The sequence below is a fragment of the Carcharodon carcharias genome, chromosome 30 (genome assembly GCF_017639515.1).
Source record: "Carcharodon carcharias isolate sCarCar2 chromosome 30, sCarCar2.pri, whole genome shotgun sequence".
Lineage (NCBI taxonomy): Eukaryota > Metazoa > Chordata > Chondrichthyes > Lamniformes > Lamnidae > Carcharodon > Carcharodon carcharias.
This window is the reverse complement of record NC_054496.1, coordinates 10,586,345-10,606,344: the sequence shown is the minus strand read 5'-3', so window position 1 is coordinate 10,606,344 and position 20,000 is coordinate 10,586,345. Positions and strand designations below refer to the sequence as shown.

Here is a 20,000-nt window from a genome sequence, read left to right as displayed (position 1 = left end):
TGGTCGCCAAAGGTGCTACGCAAATGCAAACCTGCCTTTGTGCCCAGCAACCTCCTTGCTGAATGGTTACGGAGGAGCTATACAGCCCCCTTGTGGCGAGGGCACTGCACAGCAGCGGGTGCGAAGTCCTTGTGGCTGATGTCAATGTGCTGATGTGAAAGCTGATTGGTCTTTTTCCTTTGTCCACAGGGTGAAGCTGGGTTATTGGGCCTGCGAGGTGAAGATGGCTCAGAAGGATTCAAGGGTCAGTTGGGTCCGATTGGAGAGCCCGGTCCCAATGGTCAACCCGGCGAAAAGGTCAGATTGTGCTTCTTGCCCTTTGGGCTTCTTGCCTTGGTTTTGGGTTCCTCCTGCATTGCACCTACCCCCCGCCCGCCCCAACCGCCGTCAGCCCCCTCAGTCTAGATTTGTCACAACTGCATCGATCTGTTGCTAATATTTCAGTGCACAAGGACTTAGCAGGCAGCCTGATCTGAAGGTAGGTAAGAAGGCAGAGACCTCGAGAGGAGAATTAGGTTGTTACCAACAACGTTGCGGTGCAAACATTGCCCTCGTAGCCACAGTTCAGCTCACGTTACAACTCAGAAGAGTTTAAATGAAACCGTTGCCAACTTTTCTCCCTCTTCCGGAGGTTTTTGTGCAGGAGCCTGGTTTTACCCTGAGGGTCGGCGCCACTTTTATTCCAGCCTTGCCACTGAACATTGGCGCGGCTCCGTTTGCGAGAGCTGGCCGATGTGGATGAGAAGGGGGTGTGGGGTATGAAGTAGAAGGGGCGTTGTGTGGAGCGTAAACACCAGCTTGCCACCTGTTGTGCAGAATGGTTTATTTCTGTGTTTTAGACGCTACGTAAGACCAATGCAGTCCCAATCATGCACGTTTCTATCGTCGGACTGGGAGTCTCTGACCAGTGGGGTTCACGGATGTTCCTGTAGCAAAAGCGTCTGTGCAGTAACATGACCTCGTTGCAATGGGGTCACCTGCCTGATATGTCTAAACACAATGACATTGGCAGTTCAGGGGTGGAGGGGGGTGGGGGGTGGTTACATGACAAAGTGGCATTGCTCTGGCACAGTTATTTATTTGTTCTTTGGGCATCGCTGGCTGGGCCCAGCATTTATTGCCCATCCCTAATTGCCCTTGAGAAGATGGCAGTGAGCTGCCTTCTTGTACCATTGCAGACCAGCCCAGAAGGAAAAAAAACAGTAAAAACTGGGGAAATAAGAGTACTGGTCCGAACTGTTTTTTCCTTCTGGGAGGTGGTGTAGGTACACCCACGGCGCTGTTAGGGAGGGAGTTCCAGGATTTTGACCCAGTGACAGTGAAGGAACGGCCGATATATTTCCAAGTCAGGATGGTGAGTGACTTGGAGGGGAACTTCCAGGATGTGGTGTTCCCATGTGTCTGCTGCCCTTGTCCTTCTAGATGGTAGAGGTCGTAGGTTTGGAAGGTTTGAAAGTTAATTAAAGGTCTAAAGTTGACTGGACAAGGGCCCAATGGCATAGGACCACCGTGGCTGTCAAAACCCTGGCTTTACCTACACTTGGGGCAGGATTTTCTGGACCCCACTATGCTCCTCAAATGGGACCGACTCAGTCATCCTCCAACAATTGGCCTTAAATGCCCATTAACGAGCTACACTGGTTACCTGCCACTCACAAGTGGGTCACTCAGTTGCCTGTCTCCGGGGTAAATGGCCCTGGCCAGGGATAGAGCCTGCGAACCAGTACACCGACCAGAGGCGTAAAATTCCTCATGCACCCACCTCCACCCACCCCTCCCTCTCTAACAGGGGCCAAAAAGCCAGCCCTTCGCCTCTGGCTGGGGGAGGCCTGGACCATCGGAGCTAGTGATTGAAGGTGTAAAGTGAAGGAGCCATTAGAAAGGAAAGACAGTAGCTAGCTTATCAGTACAGAGGAGGACCAGGCAGGTTATAATGTAATAAAAACAAAAAAAACTGCGGATGCTGGAAATCCAAAACAAAAACAGAATTACCTGGAAAAACTCAGCAGGTCTGGCAGCATCGGCGGAGAAGAAAAGAGTTGACGTTTCGAGTCCTCATGACCCTTCGACAGAACTTGTTCTGTCGAAGGGTCATGAGGACTCGAAACGTCAACTCTTTTCTTCTCCGCCGATGCTGCCAGACCTGCTGAGTTTTCCCAGGTTATAATGTAACTTGTTGGAAAGTCGAGTTAAGGAAGATTGCCTGACCAAGACTCAATGTTGCATGCACCTGTATTCTGTGTGAGAGGCCTGGTAAAGTAGGCCATCCTTGCATTTATATAGCTACCTTGTAACACACTTAAACATCCCAAGGTGCTTCACAAGAGCGTCATCAGTCAGAATTTGACAGTCAGCCAATAGGAAAAGGACAGATGGCCAAACGCTTGGTCATGGAGGTAGGTTATGAGGTCTGACTTAAAGAAGGAGAGGGAAGGAAGAGTGGAAGGTTTAGAGAGAGGGATGGAAGAGGAGAGAGGTTTATGGAGAGAGGGATGGAAGTGTGGAGAGGTTTAGGGAGAGAGGGATGGAAGAGGAGAGAGGTTTAGAGAGAGAGGGATGGAAGAGTGGAGAGGTTTAGAGAGAGAGGGATGGAAGAGGACAGAGGTTTAGGGAGAGAGGGATAGAAGAGTGGAGAGGTTTAGGGAGAGAGGGATGGAAGAGGAGAGAGGTTTAGGGAGAGAGGGATGGAAGAGGAGAGAGGTTTAGGGAGAGAGGGATGGAAGTGTGGAGAGGTTTAGGGAGAGAGGGATGGAAGAGGAGAGAGGTTTAGGGAGAGAGGGATGGAAGAGGAGAGAGGTTTAGAGACAAGATGGAAGAGTGGAGAGGTTTAGAGAGGGATGGAAGAGTGGAGAGGTTTATGGAGAGAGGGATGGAAGAGGAGAGAAGTTTAGGGAGAGAGGGATGGAAGTGTGGAGAGGTTTAGGGAGAGAGGGATGGAAGAGGAGAGAGGTTTAGGGAGAGAGGGATGGAAGTGTGGAGAGGTTTAGGGAGAGAGGGATGGAAGAGGAGAGAGGTTTAGAGACAAGATGGAAGAGTGGAGAGGTTTAGAGAGGGATGGAAGAGTGGAGAGGTTTAGAGAGAGGGACGGAAGAGGAGAGAGGTTTAGGGAGAGAGGGATGGAAGAGTGGAGAGGTTTAGGGAGAGAGGGATGGAAATGTGGAGAGGTTTAGGGAGAGAGGGATGGAAGTGTGGAGTGGTTTAAGGAGAGAGGGATGGAAGTGTGGAGAGGTTTAGGGAGAGAGAGGGATGGAAGAGTGGGGAGGTTTAGAGAGAGAGCGATGGAAGAGTGGAGAGGTTTAGGGAGAGAGGGATAGAAGAGTGGAGAGGTTTAGAGAGAGAGAGGGATGGAAGAGGAGAGAGGTTTAGGGAGAGAGGGATGGAAATGTGGAGAGGTTTAGGGAGAGAGGGATGGAAGTGTGGAGTGGTTTAGGGAGAGAGGGATGGAAGTGTGGAGAGGTTTAGGGAGAGAGGGATGGAAGAGGAGAGAGGGATGGAAGAGTAGAGAGGTTTAGAGAGAGAGAGGGATGGAAGAGTAGAGAGGTTTAGAGAGAGAGAGGGATGGAAGAGGAGAGAGGTTTAGAGAGAAGATGGAAGAGTGGAGAGGTTTAGAGAGGGATGGAAGAGTGGAAGGTTTAGAGAGAGAGAGGGATGGAAGAGGAGAGAGGTTTAGAGAGAGAGAGGGATAGAAGAGTGGAGAGGTTTAGAGAGAGAGAGGGATGGAAGTGTGGAGAGGTTTAGGGAGAGAAAGATGGAAGAGGAGAGAGGTTTATGGAGAGAGGGATGGAAGAGGAGAGAGGTTTAGAGAGAGAGGGATGGAAGAGGAGAGAGGTTTATGGAGAGAGGGATGGAAGAGGAGAGAGGTTTATGGAGAGAGGGATGGAAGAGGAGAGAGGTTTAGGGAGAGAGGGATGGAAGAGGAGAGAGGTTTATGGAGAGAGGGATGGAAGAGGAGAGAGGTTTAGAGAGAGAGGGATGGAAGTGTGGAGAGGTTTAGGGAGAGAGGGATGGAAATGTGGAGAGGTTTAGGGAGAGAAAGATGGAAGTGTGGAGTGGTTTAGAGAGAGAGGGATGGAAGAGGAGAGAGGTTTAGGGAGAGAGGGATGGAAGCGTGGAGAGGTTTAGGGAGAGAGGGATGGAAGAGGAGAGAGGCTTAGGGAGGGAATTCCAGAACTTGAGGCCCAGGTAATTGAAGGCACGTCCAGCAACAGTGGAGCAATAAACTCGGAGATGTAGGCCAGAATTAGCGGAGGGGTTTTAGGGCTGGAGGAGGTTATAGAGATAGGGAGGGGATGAGGCGATGGAACTTTAAAACATGGATGAGAATTTTTAAATTGAGGCATTTAAAAATAAAAGCAGGCAATTGAATAGAATGCAGTCACCATCAAGGGACAAAGAATTATCGGGGGAAGTGGAGATGATTGATGACAGTTGCGTCTGTTGAATGGAGCTGTGTGTTGGGTTGCCTTCTAGCACCCATAAGCCTAACAACGCCACACAGCTTTCCCTTGACAGATTGGGCTGATTGCTTTTCAGCTGTGATATTCCAAGGCAGCCCAGTAGAAGATTGAAAGGGTTTGGTTTATTACAGGAGCTTGGCTGATTGGTGTTTGGATTCTGAACCTTGGGCGTCAATCATGATGTGTCACAGAGCCGATGGAGCTTTTATTTGAAGGCAGAGGTTGCTAACTGTGAATTAAATGCCTTCAGTGAAGCAGCTGAACTCCAAGACAAACGCAATGAATTATATTAGCTTCAAGCCTTTGCTTTAAGTTTTACAGCCAGTGTTAAATTATGGGGGGCTTCCACAGTTACATGTTGTTCATTAAGTGAATGAACACTAAGCTCTCCCTCCATTCCCTTCCCCACCCCACCCCACTGCCTTTACTCCTGAGACCCGCAAGTTGCTGCATCAATGGTGGCGTAGTGGTATTGTCACTGGACTAGTAATCCAGACACCCAGGGTAATTCTCTGAGGAACTGGGTTCAAATCCCACCACAGCAGATGGTGAAACTTGAATTTAATAAAAAAAAAGCCTGGAATTAAAAGTCAAATGTTTAATTGTCGATTGTTGTAGAAACCCATCTGGTTTTTAGGGAAGGAAATCTGCCATTCTTACCTGGTCTGGCCCGCATGTGACTCCAGACCCACAACGTTGTGGTTGACTCTTGAATGCCTTCTGAAATGGCTGAGCAAGACACTCAGCTCACCACTACCATCTCAATTAGGGATGAGCGATAAATGCTGGCCCAGCCAGCGACACCCACAATGAATGAATTTCTAAAACACACGTTGTGTTTAAAGAACTCCTCTCCCCTCACAACTCTCGGGTACACTGTATTGGTCCAAGTCCCATGGTCTGAAAACTCAGCACAGAGATGTGTCGATGGAAAAGCAGTTACGTCCATCCATCCAATTTAGGGTTACCATTCCCTTGGAAAGTTTTGGAGTTGCCCCCGATTAATCCATCAGATACCCTGGGAGAAAAATCTTCAGGACATTTTCTCTCTTCACCCTTCTCCAGCCAGACTCTCATCAAGAACCAGCCGCCTTCACCCTCTGGTGGTAGCCAGGTGGTAGATGGAGCACTTTCTGTGGTGTATGGAATTGTGGGTACCGGAGCAGCCATTATTGGCTGACTTTTTTTTTGAATCCACAGGATGTGGGCGTCGCCAGCCAGGCCAGCATTTGTTTCCCATCCTGGCTTGCCCTGGTTGAGAGGGCATTTAAGAGTCAACTGCATTGATGTGGGTCTGGAGTCACATGTAGGCTTCCTTAGTGAACTAGGATGGGTTTTTATGACAATCGGCAATGATTTTATGACCATCATCAGACTTTTAATTCCAGATTTTTATTGAATTCAAATTTCACCATGGTGGGATTCGAACCCGGGTCCCCAGAGCATTACCCTGGATAGCGATAATACCACTGTGCCATCACCTCCCCCACCCCTATGTCAACAGCTGGCAGGCACACAGGGAAGCGGGCAGGAGGCGATGTAATTTCCCAGTCTGGTGAACGGAAGCTTAGTCTGAACAGGTAGTTTTTAAAGGAGCTTCTTGAAGGAGGAGAGGGAATTGGTGAGGCCTAGGGATGGAATTCCAGAGCTGAGGGCCTTGACATTTGAAGACCTGGTTCCCAAAGGCGCAAGCGACGAAAATTGGGGGGCGTGTAGAAGGTCAGAATTGGAGGAACACAAAAATCTCCAGGGGCTGTCGGCTGCAGGAAGTGACAGAGATGGAAAGAGTTGGCCGTGGAGAGAATTGAAAGCAAGGATGAGAATTTTAAAATTAGATGAGTTTCCAGACCAGAAACCAATGTAGGCCCAGTGATTTGAGGATACTGGCAACAGTTGGTCAAACGATTCCATGCCATTTTGCCAAATGAAGTGATACTTGGAAGTGCTTTCATCATTTTAACAATCTTCAGTATGGATTTTATACTCATCTTGATTTTTTTTTTCTCTTTTCTGAATAATAGGGAAATCTAGGTGTTCCTGGCCTGCCTGGGTACCCAGGAAGAAAGGGTCCAAAGGTGAGTGGTGGGGGGAGCGGGGGTTAAAGTTCAAAGCACAGATGTTTGTTATGTCACTTTCTTGAGTTAACTTGTAAGGATAAAATGTAGAAAAGCAGCGTCAGTTTGTTTTCCAGGAGCTTAAGAGAAAGATTGGTTCATCTCGAACCCAAACTGAAATCATACCAACCTTAGATTTTTAATTTGTTCTCAGGATGTGCATGCCACTGGCAATACCAGCGTTTGTTGTCCATCCCTAATTGGGACAAAAAGCTAGTCTCCGTAAGTGCTGACCATCAAAAGAACTGGATTGCTGTAAAGACCCACACGGTTCATTAATGCTCATTAGGGAAGGAACGGTCCTACTTGCGCTGGCCAACACGTGCCTCCAGACCCACAGCAATGTGGTTGACTCTGGCCTCGAAAGCCATTCGGTTCTCAAGAAGGCGGCTCACCACCTCCTTCTCGAGATGGCAAGAGAAAGCAGGTTAAATAGGGGCATAGGACCTAGGAGCAGGAGTAGGCCATTCAGCCCTTTGAGCCTCCTCCACCATGTGGTAGGATCATGACTGATCTGATTGTGTCTCGTCTCCACTTTCCTGCTGCCCCCTATAAACCCCTGACTGTCAAAATCTCTCTGACTCAGCCTTGAATATATACAATGACCCGGCCTCCACTGCTCTCTGGGGGAAGACAATTCCTCATCTCTGTCTTAAAAGGGAGACCTGGTTAAACTGTGTTAAAATATTTGAAACCAGGACAGGTGCAGGGCTGTGAGGTAGAGATCAATGAGGATAGTTTTGGGAAAGTGCCAGCACAGGGACAATGGGCTGAATGGCCTCCTCCTGTGCTGTTTACCTCTTTGGTCCTATGGCAGGTTTACACATGCTATCGATGAAAACCACAAGGCTTGCTGATCATATAGTCTCCCCTCACTCTGTGCTTTCCTCATTATGAAGTAGTAAGGAAGGGAAGATTTAGTTGTGTCATTGCTGTCCTAACACCCACTGAATCCTCTATCTTTTTGATCAGGGTTCAACGAGTTTCGCAGGACCTCCAGGGCTGAACGGAGAAAAGGGCAGAAGGGTATGTGTGTCTCTTTACATCATCAGCATCTGACTGTTCCCCTCTGAAGACATCTAGCTCATTAATGCCCTTTATGGCAAGAAATCTGCCATCCTTGCCCGGTCTGGCCTGTGAAGCCAAAACCAAGGCACAGCTTTTCTTTATTAAGAAAGATTATTGAGTTGTTCAGTCTCGCAGTTGCCCTTCCGCTCAACCCAGTGTCCCAGCTGTCCCCTATTTACATGTGCTCAGAGACAGATAATAGTCATCACCTGTTTCTTTTAAGCGTAACAATGTAATTAACATTAACAAACTTTAAGAATGTAATTGATGGGACATTAACGTGGCCACCATGTGGCTCCAGACCCACAGCAATGGCCAAGCAAGTGACTCAGTTATCAAGAAGGCAGCTCACCGCCATTCTCCCAGGCAGCAGTAGAATGGCGGAGAGCAGTTATATGAAAATGAGGACCGAGGATGTTAATCTGCCGGCACTGTCCTTGTTTGGCCATAAAATGGGAATAAAACCTTCTCACGTCAACTCAGTCATGAGTGGGCTATAGAAGATATGGCAGAGTGGCAAATGTCACTCTGCCTGTGTAATATCTGACCTGAGAATACTGACTGCTGACAATGCCATTCAAGTAGCCTTAAGCCCAACGCTAACATCCTTGAACTTGACCTGTACACACAGAATGGAGAAGAGAAAGAAAAATAGTGGCCAAATATTAATGCAAAAGCCCCTGCCTCAAGCCGCCAATTGTTCAAGCACTCCACACCTGAGAGAGTCTTGGGAATTGGGGCTTCTCAAGCCTGAACGTTACAGAGGGCTTGGTGCATGGATTGGCCCCTTCAACATTCCAAGTGAAAGGAAATCGACAATGCAACAATAATGGGGGATATATTTTCTTGGGAACTATCTGGGAGGAGCTCAGGAACTGAGATTGACACAAGGGGGGGGGGCAGAATTTTATGGCCCCTGTTTCGGCGGGGACAGGGTGGTAAAATGCGGCGGGACATTATAAACCCTGTTGACTGCACCGGGAAGGTAAAATCCCGCCCATTGAGTGAGGGGGGGCCATTTTTAGGGGAGAAGGTCAGGATCCGGAGGAGTTTCCTGCAGGCTGGAAGCCACCAGGAGTGTGATGCGTTCCCTGGTTGAGAGGTGTGGACACACTGCATGCAGACAGTACGTTTACACAGTCAAGTGCTGCTGGTAGAGATGGTAAAATGCCAACACCTGTAACAGTTCATATTGCTTGTTTCTGTTGCAGCGCACAGGAGCTGTGGATTGTTGAGGCAAATGTTCCTCTGGCTTGGATTGATCTACCTATCTCAACTTGATAATAAAGCTTTTCTTTCAATTCCCTAACAGGGCAGAGCAGGGCCCCCTGGAGTCCGTGGACAGCGAGGACCCACGGTGAGTGCCTCCTGTTAATTAAAAAAATGAACTGTTATTATAAATGGGGTGATTTTGAAAGACCACACTCAAATCAGAATAATACCTCATGGGTCTTCTATATCTATTTCTCTCTCTCCCTTTTTCTCTCTCTCCCTCTCTCTACTTTCGTTCGCTCACTCTTTCACTCACTCTCGATCTTTTTCTCTCTCACTCCCCCTTTCTCTCTCTCTCGCCCCCTTTCTCTCTCTCTCGCTCCCCCTTTCTCCATCTCTCTCTCTCTCTCTCGCTCCCCCTTTCTCCATCTCTCTCTCTCTCTCATTCCCCCTTTCTCTCTACCTTGCTCACACTCCCTTTCTTTCTCTCTCTCTCTCTCTTTCTCGCTCTCCCTCTCTCTTTCGGGGGGGTCTCCCCCTTTTCTCTCTCTCCACCCGTCGTTCTCTCTCATTCTCTCTCCCTTTCTCCTCTTCTTCTCACTATCGCACTACCTTTTGAACTCGCTCTCTTTTTCTATCTCTGTAAGTCTCTGTATCCCTCCCTATATATTTCTATATTACACACAAAAATTCACTGTGATACTTGCACTTCCTGCCCAGTCTGTGTTTTTCCCACACTTCTGTGAAGATCTTTGCATGTTTCTGTGTTAAAGCTGCTATAAGAACCAAGCTGATCTCCCAAAGTACCTTACAGCCAATGAAATACTTTTGGAAGCAAGATCACTGTTGTAACACAGGAAACACAACAGCCAATTTGCACACAGCAAGCTCCCACAGAGAGCAATGTGACAATGATCAGCTCATGTGCTTTAGGTGTGCTTGTGAGATAATGTTGGCCAGGACTTCAGGGTGAACTCTCCTGCTCATCTTAGAAAGTGCTGAGGGATTTTTTCTGTACACCTGAGAGGACAGATGGGGTCTTAGCTTAACATCTCATCTAAAAGATGCAACTCTGACAGTGCTGTCTAAGGAGCCTTGGTGAGTTCCAGCAGTGCATCTTGTAGATGGTACACACACTGCTGCCACTGTGCATTGGTGGTGGAGGGAATGAATGTTTGTGGATGGGGTACCAATCAACTGGGCTGCTTTATCCTGGATGGTGTCGAGCTTCTTGAGTGTTGTGGGAGCTGCACTCATCCAGGCAAGTGGGGAGTATTCCATCACACTCCTGACTTCTGACTTGTGCCTTGTAGATGGGGGACAGACTTTGGGGAGTCAGGAGGTGAGTTCCTCGTTGCAAGATTCCTAACCTCTGACCTGTTGCCACAGTATTTATATGGCTGGTCCAGTTCAGTTTCTAGTCAATGGGAGCCCCCAGGATATTGAACCCACAGCCTTTAGACTCAGGGCAATGGTGTAACCCACTGAGCTGCAGCGTCTAAGTCGTCTTCATTAAATTAAATAAGGGGGATGTATTATATGGGACTGGACTGGACTATGATGTTCAAATCTGCACCCCAAGGAGCTGTTGTGTGATTTACCAGGGAGACAATGGTACCGCACTGCTTCTTGGGGGGGGGGAAGAGGAGGAGGAGGAGGAGGAAAGAGATTAAACAAAAGGGAAACTGAGAAAAAGCAGAATGAAGCACAATTCACAATCTTCTGTTTTATATTGTTAGGGGGAGCGGGGTGAGAGAGGGCACAGAGGAGCCCCAGGCAAACCAGGCCCAAAGGTAAGTTATTTATCTGGTTAATGAAATGGACACTCAACCATATATTGGTAAGCATTCCAAAATATATATAAAGTATACCTTGGTAAGCCTTTGCTTCTGTTTACATGGAAGTGATGGGCTGAACTCTCAGTACATCAATGGTTTACATTCACCCCTCTCCTGCTGCTCCCCTGAACTGGAGAACTGAGGGTCTTTTCTTTTCATGGGGTTTGGACATCGCTGCTGGGCCCAGCATTTATTGGCCATCCCTAATTGCCCTTGAGAAGGTGGTGGGTGAGCTGCCTTCTTGAACCGCTGCAGTCCCATGCGGTGTAGGTAACACCCACAGTGCTGTTCGGGAGGGACGTCCAGGATTCTGACCCAGCGACAGTGAAGGAATGGCCGATATATTTCCAAGTCAGGGTGGTGAGTGGCTCGGAGGGGAACTTCCAGGTGGTGGTGTTCCCAAGTGCCCTTGTCCTTCAAGTTGGTAGAGGTTGCAGGTATGGAAGGTGTAGCTGAAGGAGTAAATGGGAATCCATGTTAAATGAATCGTTTTTGAGATAGATTAATTTGAATATTCCAACAGAGCACTGATTTAACCCTCCATTGTTCTTCCATAATGACTAGGGTTTGGCCACATGGTTGATTAACAGGGAAGGATTGCGTATTCACAATACAAGTATTGGCACCATCAATTAAGATTGTTTTATAAAAAATTGTTTTTTGGCAATGAATTCTAGAAACCATCATGTGTTTTGGTGATGTGGGAATGATGGCTCTCTGATTGGGGGAGGAGTGGGGAGGGGGTGGGTGGGGTAGGGGTTGCAATTGCGCAATTTCCTAACTGTACATTAATACCGCACGAACGGTCATCAACCCTGGTTCCTGATTCTCTCCACTCTACGGATGTTCACCTGATAGATCAGCCGCATTGTGGAGGTGCCGTTGCTGACATTCTGAGGCCAACTGTTGGAATTTCCAAAAGTGCCTGAACATGACTTTCCCTCTTGTTCCCTCCCCTGGTTGTGACCTGCGCTTTCCGCACTTGATCCCCCTCGGTAGTGATTTCCCCCGCCTTGATGCCGACCTGTTCTAGTCAGTCAGTTGGTTGTTGTTCAGGGCTGTGTGTGGGAGGGGTGGGGGGGAGGCCTGATCCCTATCCTCCAGCCCCAAGGTAATGCCTGCCGACGCGAGATGGCCGCTGACGCGAGATGGCCGCCGACACAAGATGGCCAAGCGACGCAAGTTGGCCGCCAACGCGAGATGGCCGCCGACACAAGATGGCCGCCGACAGTGCTTCTGCACATGTGCAGTCGCCGACGACATCATTTGCAGGTGACGCAAATCCACCCTCATAAGCGACGGCAGCTTCCCCCTGGCAGTCTTCCGACTTATAATAATGAATCTTATTTCGTTGCCCAGTTATCCCCAAAACGAGTTGGACCACGAAAAGAAAACGCAACCAGGCCGGACCATCGCTCTGAACCAGTAAAACGGCTGGTCTGAAATCTCGAGCAGTCCCACACTTCCTGGGCCGGCAGCTGGGGAGCGACCGTTTCCCTGTCCCCGTCTCTCCTGCTTTCTCTGCCTCCCCTCCCCGGCCATTTCCTTCGCTCTTTCACCTTTCTTGATACATTTCTACAGCGACAGCGACGCGCTGAGCCGTTTTGATCGAGGGTTGGAGGGTGAGGCTGGACGGACGGAGTGGGTCCCGTTTACCACTTGCTCTCTCCGCAGCGCTGCCTGTGAGTTGGGTGGGGAGGGTGGGGAGGTGGGTGGGGAGTGGGGGTGGGGTGGGTGTGAGCTGTGAACAGAGGGCATTGTTAGAAGTGTTCAATTGATGGTGCCAGCACTGTAATGTTTGCAATTCCAGGGCCAGTAATGACAGCACATGTGCCCTGCTGCACACTGGCCCCTATAAAGCTGGCAGGCATGCATGCAACCGCGCATGCAACTGCGCATGCACTGCATTGGCAGCGAACGCAGCCTCTCCAGCCCACGGCCAAGTCCGATGTTTTTTTTTTTATCCCTCTCTCCCTGGTGACGATCTTTTCCTACCTTTTGCTTTTCTGCAGGGAAATGCTGGCAGTGATGGTCCACAGGGCATTCCAGGAGAAAAGGTAAAACTCCCACTGTAAAAACAACAAAAATAAAAGCACCAAACTGTTCACGCGCCGAGGAGCAGTTGGAACCCTGTGCACGTTTCTGGTCTGCGCATCATAAAAAGGATATCGAGGCACCGGAGGGGGTGCGAGAAAGATGAACAAGAATTCATAGAGCGTGGTTAGAACCGGCAGGAAAGATTGAACAGACTGGGGCTCATTTCTCTGGAAAAGAGAAAGCCGAGGGGGTGGGGGGGGTGGGGGGTTGGTGGGGGGGGGGTGGGGGGTTGGTGGGGGGGTGGGGGTGGGTGGCGACCTGATAAGGTCTTTGAAGTTATGAAAGAGTTTGATGGGGTAGGTGTAAAGACGATGTTTCCCACTTGGAATGGAGACCAGAGCTAGGAGCCATCAATATAGGATAGTCACTAATAAATCCAATCGGGAATTCAGGAGAAACGTCTTTACCCAGAAAGTGGTGAGAATGTGGGACTCCCTACCAATAAGGAGTGGTTGAGATGAGTAACATTGACGATCTTCAGGAGAAGCTAGATAAACACATGAGGGAGAAAGGAGTAGAAGTATATGGTGGTAGGGGTTAGATGAAGAGGAATGGGAAGAAGCTCATGTGAAGCCTAAACACTGACATGGACTGGCTGGACCGAATGTGCTGTAAAACCTGTGCAATTCCAACGGCACTTCCTCAAGTCAGGACACGAGGGGGAATTGAACATGTGGAGAAGTCCTTGTGATTAAGTGGTCAAGTGTTAAGATCCAAGTTCTTGCATACAATAAATTATCTATCCCATTGGTAGCCATTAAGTAGCAAATGGGCATGCATAACTCTGGAAAAAATGTTTACTGTACTTTTGCACTCATGCAATACAGCCAACAGGATGAGATTGATCAGTTGGAAACAAATGTTGTGTCCTGGAAAGCCAGTTAGTGAAGGATGAATGAAGAGCCAATCTTCACGCAGTCTAACATTTATTTGCATGTTGAAACATTGCAAGCATACGTCACCTAACTCAACCACAGTTTGTGTTTCTTTTTTTTAAATTTATTCTTTTATGGGATGTGGGTATTGCTGGCAAGGCCAACATTTGTTGCCCATCCCTAATTGCCCTTGAACTGAGTGCCATTTCAGGGGGCAGTTAAGATTCAACCACATTGCTGTGGGTCTGGAGTCACACGTGGGCCAGACCAGACCATTAGCGAACCTGAAGGGTTTTTTACAACAACCTGGTCACCACTCCTGAGATTCGCTTTGAATTCCAAACTTATTTAATTGAATCTGAATTACACCAGCTGACGGGGTGGGATTTAAACCCACGGCCATGGCCCCAGCACATTAACCTGGGCCTCGGGTTTACTAGTCTGGTGACATTACCACTTTGCCACCATCTCCTCTTAGGAGATGTGCTCAAGTGAAGCTCCATTTAAAGCCCTCATCCCGCATGTAATTAAAAGCAATCGCTATACAACTGATTGAATACTTCATGTGGGAGGTGGTTGATCAGGAAGCACTGGGGACTCCCTCATTTGCAGCTCCTAAGGTCAGTTTACTGCTTGTGAAAAGAAAATCATATTTTTGTACAATGCCAAATGTTTTCTTCAAACTCGTGCCAATCATAATATGTCACGTTTTCAGATGCAAGGCAGGGAAGGAAGCCATTATAGGTGACCAACACCCAGCTTGCCCCGATTGGCTACTGTTGTAAAGACAGCAACTGACCACTCCTGCTGCCTCCAGAGAAACCTATTTAGCGACAAGGCTGCGGAGCTGTGGTCACAGGGTTTGTATCAGCAGCACCACCAAGCGCAGAGTTGTGCCGTCTGCTGCAAGGGCGACAGAGTGAACCTGCAGCCTAGCAGGACTGGCGCGTGCAGTGGTGGCAATTGGCCAAATGTGTCCCAAGCCTTGGCTCCGCCTCCTTCGCAGATACTCTGCAACTAGAGTTGCCAACCCTCCAGGATTGGCCTGGAGTCTCCAGGAATTAAAGATCAATCTCCAGGACGCAGCTGTTTGCAAACCCTGGAGGAAAATCATTGGGACAGGGCATTGGTGAGACCGCACCTCGAATACTGGGTGCAGTTTTGGTCTCCTTATTTAAGGAAGGGTGTAAGTGCCTCTGATGCGGTTCAGAGGAGGTTTACTAGATTGATACCTGGAATGAGCGGGTTGTCTTATGTTCCCACTGGAGTTTAGAAGAGTGAGGGGTGATTTGATTGAAGTATATAAGATCCTGAACAATCTTGACAAGGAGGATGTGGAAAGGATGTTTCCTCTTGTGGGTGAGTCCAAGACTAGGGGGCACTCTTTTAACATTAAGGGTCAGCCTTTTAGGACAGAGATGAGGAGAATTTTTTTCTCTCCGAGGGTTGTGCCACTTTGGAACTCTCTGCCTCAGAAGGTGGTGGAAGCGGGATCACTGAATATTTTTAAGGCAGAGGTAGATAGATTCTTATTAGGCGAGGGTATCAGAGATTATCAGGGGCAGATGGGAATGTGGAATTCGAAACACAAACAGATCAGCCATGATCTTATTGAATGGCGGAGCAGGCTCGAGGGGCTGAATGGCCTCTTCCTACTCCTATTTCATATCTTCGTACATATATCTATCCTCCCATTTACGGTGTCCTGTGTATTGTGATGTACTGGTTTGAGCACGAGCATTAAGAGATGGCCCCTTATCACTTGCCACTAATTAGACAGACTGTGGCTGAGGTCACTTAGTCTGCAAGCTAACTGAAATACTGATGTAAAGTCACTTTAAAACATTAGCAAAATATTGCCATTTAGCTTGAGTTATCTTGGAGGGGCTAGCACTGGTACAGATTCAAGGAACTGAATGGTCTCCAGTACAGACCTGACAGAGGCTCCAACAATGTACAGGAATATGTGCAAAGCATCAGAAACCCAGGAACACAAACTATGTTTAACTTTACTGGCGAGTTACCTTGAAGCAGAGGATAACTATATTGCCCTGTGTTGTGAGCTACTGATACACGGCAGCAGCTCACTCCCTCAGAATGAACACACACAGCTCATTTCTCAGGCCCGGTTGTTCCTCTGCTTAACTGAGCAGAAACTCCCAGTGCATGTTGGGAGTATGAAAAACCGAGGATGTCCTCTCTCAATGTTTGAGCGATCCTCCTACTGTGGACTTTGGCGCTTTATTTCCATCCTCGCTGAGCTGCTGTTATCCCAGGGCAGACATCAGACCCGCTTTACAGTAGGAATCCATCTCCTCGTCCCGTGGCTTTGCACTCCGGCTGAGAATGTGGTTAAGCAAATTGTGGTCGACTTCGAGGCCAGTGATGGAGGGGGAGCCTGTGGTGGGCAAGGACAGACTGAGGAACATCATGAGTTGGGACACCCATGGGGCAAGCAGTGGGGAAGGGCAAAGGCTGGTTGGGGGAGGTACACAGAGGGCAACCTGTCGGACAGCTTTAGAGGAATAATTCAGGCCAGGTCACTCTGCTTCTTTATCCTTGTTGAACTGGCTCTGCTGATCGCAACAAGGAACTAGCACTGCATTGCAACCACCTGGAAGAAAAAGCTTTTGTAATGAGGAAAGATTACAAAATATTGAACCAATGAGAAAGTTCTGCTAGGATCCCACACTGAAGCCAATTAGAAAATCTGAGGCATGAGCTTTAGGCTATGTCAATGTGAAATATTTGCTATTGAATATATCAATAGCATCTAGATTATATGGTGTACATACAGTGTCCAGTGTGTATACTGTACACAGATACCATCATTGAATCATAGAAAAATAGGAGCAGGAGAAGGCCATTTGGCCCTTCGAGCCTGCTCCACAGTTCAATATGATCATGGCTGATCCTCTATCCTAATGCCATACTCCCGCTCTCTCCCCATACCCCTTGACACTAGGATCTAGAAATCTATCTATTTCCTTAAATATATTCAGTGACTTGGCTTCCACAGCCCTGTGTGTGGTAGTGAATTCCACAGGTTCACCACCCTCTGAGTGAAGACGTTTCACCTCATCTCAGTCCTAAATGGTCTACCCCATATCCTGAGACTGTGACCCCCTGTTCTAGACCCCCCCGGCCAGAGGAAACATCATCCCTGCATCCGGTCTGTCCAGCCCTGTCAGAATTATATACATTTTCAAGAGACCCCCTCTCATTCTTCTAAACTTCAGTGAACACCGGCCTAGTCGACCCAATCTCTCCGCATATAACAATCCTGCCATCCCGGGAATCAGTCTGGATGTGGAATGCCAGCAGAAAATTACAAGATATATTCTAACATAGTCTGTCCCCTTCAATGGAAACTATAAGTTGAGATGTAAGAGCTGTTTCCCCCAGCAGGAGAGCCTAGAACTAGGGGTCATTTTTTTTTCCCCACGGGATGTGGGCATCGCTGGCTGGGTCAGTATTTTATGCCCGTTCATGATTGCCCTTGAGAAGGTGGTGGGTGAGCTGCCTTCTTGAACCGCTGCAGTCCATGTGGTGTAGGTACACCCACAGTGCTGTTAGGGAGGGAGTTCCAGGATTTTGACCCAGTGACAGTGAAGGAACAGCGATATATTTCTAATTCAGGATGGTGTGTTGAAGTAATGTTTAAGATGGTGGAGGGAGTGAATGTTTGTGGATTTGGTGCTAATCAAGCGGGGCTGCTTTGTCTTGGACGGCGTTGAGCTACTTGAGTGTTGTGGGAGCTGCACTCATCCAGGCAAGTGGGGAGTATTCCATCACACTCCTGACTTGTGCCTTGTAGATGGTGGACAGGCTTTGGGGAGTCAGGAGGTGAGTTACTTGCCACAGAATTCCCAACCTCTGACCTGCTCTTGTAGCCACAATATTTATATGGCTAGTCCAGTTCAGTTTCTGGTCAATGTTAAACCCCAGGATGTTGATAGTGGGGGATTCAGTGATGGTAATGCCATTGAATGTAAAGGAGTGATGGTTGGGATTCTCTCTTGTTGGAGATGGTCATTGCCTGGCACTTGTGTGGTGTGAATGTTACTTGCCACTTATCAACCCAAGGCTGGATATTGTCCAGGTCTTGCTGCATTTGGGCATGGACTGCTTCAGTATCTGAGGAGTCACGAATGATGCTGAACATTGTGCAATCATCAGCGAACATCTCCACTTCCGCCTCTCAGTCTCAGCTAAAGGATTGCCATTTACAACTGAGACCAGGAGAACTGTCTTCACTCAGGAATCTTTGGAATTATCTGCCCCAGGTCGCTGTGGATGCTCTGTCATTGAGCCTATTCAAGGTTGAGGTCACTAGAAATTTGGGCACTAATGGGGTTTGGGGATAGGGTAGGAAAGTGGGGTTAAGGTAGAAGATCAGTCATGATCGCATCAAATGGTGAAACAGGCTCAAAAAAACCTACTCCTACTCCTATTCATTATGGCCTTATCCACACTGAGAAATCTCCACCATAATTCCTCATTTTGTTTAGTGTGCACTCCTTACGCAAGTATAAGAAGTAGTTCATAAACCACAGATTGAAGATGATCAAACTGGCATTGATTTTATTTAACCCTTCCTGAACTGGGTTCAAAGTTTGAGATTCCAGCGCATCCATTCAATTGATTTCATGTCTCCCGAACCAGTAGCCCCACTATTTCTAACCCTACGTTCCAAATTCTGTAACCTCTGGGATTAAATTAATTTTTACTGACCTGAGATATACAGGAAACGACTGACGTGTGGTCCTGACCAGTTGATGGCTCTCGGTGTGGTCAGCCTCACTGCCCTCTGTCAGGTGGGGTTCCTTCAAGTCAAGGTGTTGTTAGGTCTGATTTGAGTAGAATCGCAGTGAAACGCTCTGCTCCGCGGAAGCTGATGGTGTAATCTGTGCTCTTTCAGGGACCTCAAGGACCTCAGGGGCCGAGTGGGTTTCCTGGACCCAAAGGGCCTCCGGTAAGTCAAGTTTCCTTGTTTCGTTTTACTCGAGAGGCGGAGCAGAGGGAGGGGAGGAGATTTGCAAGCCCGGCTGGATTCTGGGTTGAGAGGGGCCCACCTGTGGATCCCAGTCCCAGATCCGTTAATACTTTTGCTGAAGCATCAGTGAAGGATGGAGTAGTGCCGAGATGCCCTTGGGATGAGGTAACCCGCCCTCTCCATCGGGGAAGATGGTGATCAACTCATATTGCAGGGAGGGAGCTCGGTGTCATCTGGGTCCTTTCTTGGTATGGTGCGGGAGGCTGATGTACAGCAAGGGGAGGAGAGTAAGAGGAGGGGGTCTGTGGAATTGTGGGTGTTCGGGGGCTGCAGAATTGCCCAGCGTTGCTCTTGAATATTTCCTATCACCGGTTCTGGAAGAATTTCAGTGGAGATCTAGAAAGGAGGTGGTTGGCTGGGAATACAAGCTCTGAGGTAGGTGGGAGAGAGTGGCAGTGCAATGGACCAACAGAACGTAAACAGAGTTTGAGAGAGGGCTCTTGCCACTAACATTTTTTTAAAAGCTTGACCAAGTGTGTCTACTTTCAGACTGTTCGAAGGCAAGACAGAGTGAGAGGTGACAAACCAATTGGAAGAGTCAGTGTGAAACCTGACTGAACCACAAACGGAAGTAAAACCTGTAAATGAGACAGGCACAAATATTTTGACCAACTTAAGAGATATTAAAACTGTTGAACTAAATAAATGAGGCTTTGAAGCCATATGCAGTTCAGCTTAACCCAAGAAGCTACATTTGAATATATCTCAAGTAATTACATCGCTCTTGTGATATTGCCGAAAGCTTGGCAACTGTTCCACGCCCCAACTCCACCTCCACCAGTAAGGGATGACCAATGGGATCAAGATAATTATCAGGAAAGGATTGGAATGGAATTGCCCAGAGCTGCTCTTGAGTATTTCCCATAACCGGTCCTGGAAGAATTTTGGCTGGGATTCTTTACTCTTATCAGGTCATCCCCTCAGCCTCCTGGTTTTTAGAGGGTCTTTAATATGATGAAAGGGTTTCTTTGGGGTCGATACAGGGCAAATGTCTCCACTGTCAGGGAGACCAAAACGGGGAGCCTTCAAATACAAGATAGTCACTGATAAATTCAACTGGAAATTCAGGAGAGGCTTCAGTACCTCCGGAGGGTGGTGAGAATGTGGAACTCGCTACTGTTACATGTCCCAACTCCACCTCAACCAGTAAGGGATGCCCAGTGGGATCAAGATAATTATCAGGAAAAGATTGGAATGGAATTGCCCAGAGCAATTTCATTCTGTCTTGCCTCTGAAGAGCAGTTGAGGTGAACAGCAGAGGTGCGTTGAAGTAGAAGCTAGAT

The 20,000-nt window shown here is 48.2% G+C and overlaps 1 protein-coding gene across 2 annotated transcripts in view; it reads left to right on the top strand.

Annotated features, from left to right (window-relative positions):
• LOC121271150 (collagen alpha-1(XI) chain-like) overlaps window positions 1–20,000 on the top strand; it is a 318,218-nt gene that overhangs the window by 166,359 nt on the left and 131,859 nt on the right. For both annotated transcript variants that reach the window (XM_041176909.1, XM_041176910.1), the window contains 7 exons: window positions 190–297; window positions 6,479–6,532; window positions 7,544–7,597; window positions 8,952–8,996; window positions 10,591–10,644; window positions 12,702–12,746; window positions 18,583–18,636. In XM_041176909.1, coding sequence (XP_041032843.1) covers window positions 190–297; window positions 6,479–6,532; window positions 7,544–7,597; window positions 8,952–8,996; window positions 10,591–10,644; window positions 12,702–12,746; window positions 18,583–18,636 — 414 coding nt within the window. The remainder of the gene's footprint in view (window positions 1–189; window positions 298–6,478; window positions 6,533–7,543; window positions 7,598–8,951; window positions 8,997–10,590; window positions 10,645–12,701; window positions 12,747–18,582; window positions 18,637–20,000) is intronic.